General features: G+C 35.6%; 1 protein-coding gene across 1 annotated transcript; it reads left to right on the top strand.

The window, feature by feature from the left end:
- The first annotated feature begins 429 nt into the window (after positions 1-429).
- On the top strand, positions 430-6,840 carry synprb (synaptoporin b). Its single transcript, XM_067374479.1, has 5 exons — positions 430-453; positions 1,976-2,097; positions 3,090-3,288; positions 5,457-5,648; positions 6,523-6,840. Exons 1-5 carry the CDS (start codon positions 430-432, stop codon positions 6,838-6,840), a joined length of 855 nt encoding a protein of 284 aa, XP_067230580.1.
- The last annotated feature ends 460 nt before the right edge of the window (positions 6,841-7,300 follow it).

The raw sequence follows: 7,300 nt of genomic DNA, 5'->3' as shown, positions 1-7,300 counted from the left end.
TGCATGTAAAACACTGAGGTAATGGCTGTAATGTGCCCAGTATATCTACCAAGGACTACATAATGGTGATCAAAATTATTGCATGCTTAATTGTATATTTTTTCATTGACCGTGAATCTGAGTGTGTGTACAGAATATGTGCATGGATACAAACACATGTGCAATAGGTCTGCATATATGCGATCTGCCAGGGGTCTGCGCATATTATCATGTGTGCACCCCATTATGTGCATCTCTTTGTGTTTGTGTGAGTGTATGTACATGTGTGTCTTTTCTCTGACACACAGAGCAGACACACACAGTGCCAGTTTCCCTGTAGAAGCATCTCCATGGTGTCCACTCACTCAGTATCTCTGGGGTTGGCTGGCAGAGGAGCTCAACACTCCTTCATAGACAGACGCACAGGCTGATGCTTAATCCGTTTCATCAATGTGTATGGTCATTTTTGCTCCGGTAAGACCTCTATTTTACTAAAACCTTCAAGTAATGGTTCATTTTAAAGCATTAGGAATTGTAATTTACCAAGATGCATTGGCACAATTATGCCATTACCTCAAATGTCACTTAGCTGAAATAAAATATGTATTGTTTTTATTAATATTTTTATTAGTTTTTTTTACTTATTTTTATTGCTTAAGTATTAAAAGAATAGAAATATAATAATATGACTAAATAATGTGTCAGTATATAATTGGGTTTGCCCATAATTTAACAGTAGCAAGGTAAAGTTCTGACAGTATTTTGTGTAGTTTCTCATGGTTGCACTCTTAAAATAGTGTTTAAAGCAGCAAATATGTCTATCAGAAATCAGGTTTAATTATTAGCTGCTCTTTGGGGACGCAGCATCGGCTCCCTGTTTGTAGTCTCTCTTGCTTAAATAATTAATCTGCTCTTGTTTAAATGCGCAAAAGATCGATGCCATCCAGCTTTTTGACAGACTTTATAATGATGAATCTGAACTCAGATAAATACAGCATATTTGTATTTGCATGTACTGTATATGCAAGCATATATAAATATATATATGTAAATGTGAGGTAATTTGTGTGTGTGTGTGTGTGTGTGTGTGTGTGTGTGTGTGTCTGAGTGTGCTGGCAACCCCTGGGTAACCTTTGCATAATTCACTGGGTCTCATCTGAGACTCATCAAAGAAGCTACCTTTTTTCTTCTTTGCTTCATCTGTTCTGTGTATACATGCTCTAATGACATTATTGTATTTTATATGAGATGTCTATTTGTATGATACTTAAATAATCATAGTTTTTGGCTAGCTTAAGCCATATTTATAGAAGTCTGGAGAAAGAAATAACATAGAATCTCTATTCTCTTTCTCTATTCTGTGGGTCTCTATGTCTTCCTTCGACACACACAGACCCAAACACTCAAGTATTCCAGACAGTATTTAATTAATATACACAGTAAAGGTATTAAATCTTAATTGAAAGGGCCTGCTTCCTTTCACCTGCTGTAGTATCGGAAACAGAGAGAGAGAGGAAGAGATTGGGGGAAAGAGAGAATAGCAGGAGACTTGGACACATTTCTTATCTAACACCTGTGTCCGCAGAGAATAAAGCCCTGGCACTTGTCCAGTAAACCTCCAGCCCTTTCATTCATTATGCCAAACACAATACAGAACCGGTGAAAAATATTCAAATCGTGTCACACAAACGTGTTAGTGGCATCCAATTCTACAGCAACTGCAGGGGTTAGTGCACTTAAAAAGCATCTGTGTCTAATTTTGCTAAATTAATTGTGCGGCAGTTTGATGAGAGGTCATTTAAATTGACCTGAAATCAGAAAACTGTAGAATAATTAAAAATGAATGTTTTAATATTCTTTGAGGTTAATTTGTCTTGACTTCGTCTGATGAAGTAAAGCTTTTGATGGATAGAACTGATCTTTGTCCTCTCCACATACTGGCTTATACTGTATCATTAGAGCCAATCATTAATATTTAGCTTTTTTCCCCCCACAGATTTTTGCTGTTTTAGCATTTGCAACATGTGGGGGATATTCTGGCCAGATAATGGTTAAAGTAGAATGTTTGGAATCCAAAATCCAAAACAACATCAGCATCAGTTTCAACTACCCATTCAGGTAAGTGCTCTTAATTACCACAGCACAATAAGTATTGAAATGTATGTTACACTATAAATATGTATTATCAGTTTATGTAAAAAGACTTCATTTGATATTTCGATTTTAATCAGTTTTAATTATTTGGATTTATTGAAGGTAGGGTATAGGCAATTTTTGTTATACTGGTTGACACTCTCTTCACATCCTGATAGCAGTCAATAATATAAGTGGTCTAAATATTTAAAAGAATGTACATAATCTTGTAGAAGTCTCAAGACCAAAAAATGTTTGTCCAATCATTGCATTTAGTCCAACCTGCCCGTCAACATATGTATTTCCATAGCTCCGCACACCCTGCTCGCGCAGACATCACACGTCATCAGCGCATTCTGTAAGGCTATTCAGAGTTGTACACAGACAGTCACAGAGCACCGTAAACAAACAGCAGCTGCCTTTTACAGTTCCTCCTGAACCAAAACAATGAGTTTATGCTGCGTCCACACCATGTAGTAACCGTAATTACGAGATGGCAACCTGTGACGTTAGGCCTTGGACAAATTATACGATTTTCAAATCTTAGGCTGGCTCACTTGAAGAATTTAAGCCCAATTTGCAACCACCAACAATCTGGGGGTGTGGCCTGATTCAAAGCTTCTCATAACTGACTTTTTGTCCAAAAAATCCTCAATTGTGTGGTGTCATTACTATTATTTTACTGCTTCTGATCGCATTGGAGCCTGCATGATTCCAAATCGGATCTTGATCGGGCTGCCTCTGATGTGAAAACCAATGACATCAAGAAAGCTTCACCAACAGGATGTTGCGTGCCTCTATAACTGAAACTTGGCAGCCACAAACATATTGAGAAATAAGATCACCCATAGGTGATTTTTTTATTTGACATATTAGTGGCACCCCATTGTCACAGTTTTGACTTGTGAGTGATACAAAAAAAACTTACTGTATTATTTGTGCTTAAAACAGTGAATTACTATATTTTCTGTTCCCAGACTTCAACAGGCACACTTCAGTGCTCCTCTCTGTGAAGGAACAAGGAAAGAGACTCTCTTTCTCGAAGGGGATTATGCTTCATCTGCACAGTTCTTCGTCACTGTGTCAGTCCTGGCTTTTCTCTATTCCCTTTTGGCCACAATTGTTTACTTCTTCTACCAGAACAAATACAGAGAGAAGAACAGAGGTCCAGTAGTTGTGAGTGCATTTCAAAACTTCTGTAAGAAAAATCGAAAAATGCATAAACTGTGCTGAAAAACTAAATCTAACTTAAAGGGATAGTTCACCCAAAAATGAAAATGATTCTATAATTTACTCACCCTCAAGCCATCCTAGGTGTCTATGACTTTATTCTTTCAGTCTGAGTTATATTAAATAATATCCTTTTCTGAGCTTTTTAATTGCATTGAATAGTGCCCAAGTTTTTGAAGCTCCAAAAAGCGCATTCATCCATCATACAAGTAATCCATACGACTCCAGTGGGTTAATAAATGCCTTCTGAAGTGAAACAATGTTTTTTGTAAAAACATATATATATATATATATATATATATATATATATATATATATATATATATATATATATATATATATATATATATATATATGCAGTGTTTCCCACAGGATTTTGTGAGACTGTGGTGGGCAGACATCAGTTCCTCTAGGGGGGTCCGGGGGCATGCCCGCGGAGGAAAATTTTGTACATTTTAAATTTAAATGCATAAATCTGCATAAATTCTGAGAGCAAAATTAAGTGACTAGATCAATTAAGGAATTTGTTCTCTTGTAAACTATTTTGTGCCCTAAAAGTAATTTATTTATTGGTGATGGTAGGGCACATTAGTCATGTACACAACATATAGTAGGCTATATTTAAACCATTAAACCATTAAAAATATTTAGCAAAAGAGGTTACCTTTGTTGAATTAATTTATTAGTGGGAGCCTGTATCTGTATTTGTGGAACTAATGGTCACTCTTTGATTTGTTAACCAATCCAGAATGCAAATGAAAAATAACAAATGAATAAAAATATATAATCATAAGCTGACCAATAAATAAGTAAACTAGGTGAGTATATAATTCAGCAGCAAAAAGTATTCTAGCTTAATTCTTGAAAAAAAAAAAATAATAATAATAAAAAAAAACTTTGCACAGTAATTTTATAAATCCAAATGTTAATAAAAAAGTTTAAAATTACTGTTTGTATTCTTATGAAATGAAAAAACAATTTATATTATATTTATATGTAAAGAATTATATGTATGTATATTAATTTAAGATTAAAATATGCTTATTTTAAATCTATTGTGCAGCTTTTTAATGGGGCAACAAGATATGATAGATACGACAGAACAAAATAGGCTATTAATAATCCTTCAGTGTGCAAAACCATGATAATATGAAACGCTTCAAAAGAGCAGCAAAAAAATCGCTAATGCGCATCCCGGGTGCAGAATGATGTGCTTGAAGCAATATCGAGTCAGAGCGCGCAGTTTCATTGCGCATTGAAAAGTTTACGGTACAAAGAGAATCCTTGTGTATATCTGCATATAAAAGTTTATTAATCATATGTTTCTTCTCACTTTTAAATTTCAGTTATTGTGCGTGTGACGCCAATTCAATAGGCCTTGTGTTGTGCGATCTAACAGACACCCTGTAGTAGACAATATGATGACATCGTTCAGAAACAGCAATAAACTCCAGCCAGATAAAGTCATTTTATGCAAATCCACAGCCCTTTATCTACATCTACAAGTATTATAACGGGAATATATCATATTGGGGAGTTTTACCGTGCTGACTGTCGTTACCGAACGCGACGCGCTGTTTGAGTGCTGAACAAAGAATGACTGACAGCTGTAGCAGAGGGAAGACGAGTTTCTGACCGTGATCTTATTTATGTAACTTACATATCCTTCTGTCCCTCACATGAAGCTATGGAATGGCTTCAGATGACTTTGAATATAGTGCACGAAAACTTAATTGGTGCTATTCTACTTATTTTGCTTTATGACTCCCACTTTTGACATATAAAGAGCGCAATTATCAGACGGTAATTTAAATATCGCGACAAACATAATTTCCGTTTCATTTTGAGACTGTGGCGGGACAAATTAGAATGTGGCGGGCCGCCACAGTCTAGTGACTAGTCAATGTATGGGAAACACTTATATATGCATAATTAAAACCTTATAAACTATAAATCACTGGCTCCCGGCAATGGAAGAAGGAAGTCATATACACCTAGGATGGCTTAAGGGTGAGTAAATTGTGGGATAATTTTCATTTTTGGGTGAACTGTTCCTTTAACTGAATCATCAAGACCCTTGCTCTGTTTTCTCTTCTTATTTTCAATCTCCATAGGACTTCTTGGTGACTTTAGCATTCTCTAGCCTGTGGCTGGTAAGCTCAATTGCCTGGGCTAAAACTCTGTCTGGGGTGAAGACAGCCACTGATGTGCATCAAATCCTGCTGTTAATGTCTGCATGCAGAGCCCAGGAGAACTCATGTGAGGTCTTGCAGGAGCCCATCTGGACAAATCTCAACATGTCTGCGGTGAGCAGTTTTCTTATTTTTCCATAGTATTGAAATAGGAAAGAGAAAACAAAGGAAATTCTTTAGCAATTGAATTTGGGTTTGCGATCAGTAAGAAATTAATGCTTTTATTCAGCAAATATGCATTAAATTGATCAACAGTGACAGTAAAGAAATTTATGATGTTACAAAAGATAACTATTTCAAATAAATCCTGTTCTTTTCAACTTTCTATTCATCAAAGAACCCTGAAAAAGAATTATCAATGTTTCCACAAAAAGTACTGAGCAACACCACCGTTTTCAACATTGATAATAGTAGGAAATGTTTCGTAAACACAAAATCAGCAGTAATCGATTACTGGAGTAATGGCTGCTGAAAATCAATATTTGTGATCACAGGAATACATGACATTTTAAACTTTATTAACATATAAAAAAGTTATTTTAAATTGTAATATATCACAATAAATGTAGCCTTGGTGAACATAAGACACTTCTTTCAAAAACATTTAAAAATCTTACAGACCCCAAACTCCAAACTTTTGAACGGTAGTGGACATTTTTACTTTACACCATTTACATGTGAAGTAAAAATTTACCTATATTAAAAGGTGAAACATTTACAGGGCATTTATATCTATTGTTTCATAATTATGTTGGCTTCACAACATTTTTTCTTTATCCTGTTGAATGCCTTAGTAACCAACCAGAATGCACCAACCACCTAGCAACCAGCCTAGAGCACCCTAAAAAAACCTAATGTACCTTAGCACTCACAAAAACATTTTAAACCTTCAGGTCTTGGTAAAGGACTTAAGGGACTAAAAAATGACCAATTTACAAGTAGTAACTGTTAAATTCCATATTTCTAATTCATCCTTGTCTGCTTGCAGGCCTTTGGTTTTTTGAACTTCTTCCTTTGGGCTGGTAATATTTGGTTTGCATACAAAGAGACAGGTTTGCATAAGTCCACCCAGCGCTATCCCTCCAGAACTCCCTCTGAGAAACGCGGCAGCTTCAGGCAGTACAGTCAAACCAGTTTTGATCAATCTGGAGCTGGTTTTGGCCAGAGGCTCTACAACCAGGCGAGTTTTGACTTATCAACCGGAGGCTTCAGTCTACCCCAAACCAGTCTAGGACAGCCGATGCTGTACCGACAGGTGGGGAGTCCCACATCCAGAGGCCCTCTCATATTTGTTAATGAGATGTGAGAGAGACTGTGAGTGTGGAGAAAAGAAAGAAATTCGAAAGAAATAACTGCCAACACTGATGTTTTCTCAGTGATAACACAGATAATTTGTCATTGTGAATTTGATATTTATAGAAATTGTGATATTTTTGTAGAAATCAGTCTGCATACTTTTATTTATTTGTTTATTGTATACTTAAGTCTGTACTTGCCCTTATGGAAATGTACCATAGTTCTTGTAATTGTTTAATTGTGGCATTTGTTACAATAAGGCTATAATTACTGGTGAGACCATCGATGGCTCCTCCTTAGGCCAGTGTTGACTTTTTTTTTTTTTTTTATTGATCCATTCATTTGTTATATACACATTTAGAAACTATAGCTACAACATGCCACAGCTGTAATATAAATCTATTGTGAAATGTACAATTAAGTCACATTGAACTGAAAGTTCTACCTTGATATAGTATATAACCTATCTA

This window comes from Chanodichthys erythropterus, chromosome 21 (assembly GCF_024489055.1).
Source record: "Chanodichthys erythropterus isolate Z2021 chromosome 21, ASM2448905v1, whole genome shotgun sequence".
NCBI classification, from domain to species: Eukaryota; Metazoa; Chordata; class Actinopteri; order Cypriniformes; family Xenocyprididae; genus Chanodichthys; species Chanodichthys erythropterus.
The sequence above is the reverse complement of the archived record's forward strand: the minus strand, read 5'-3'. Positions and strand labels throughout refer to the sequence as shown.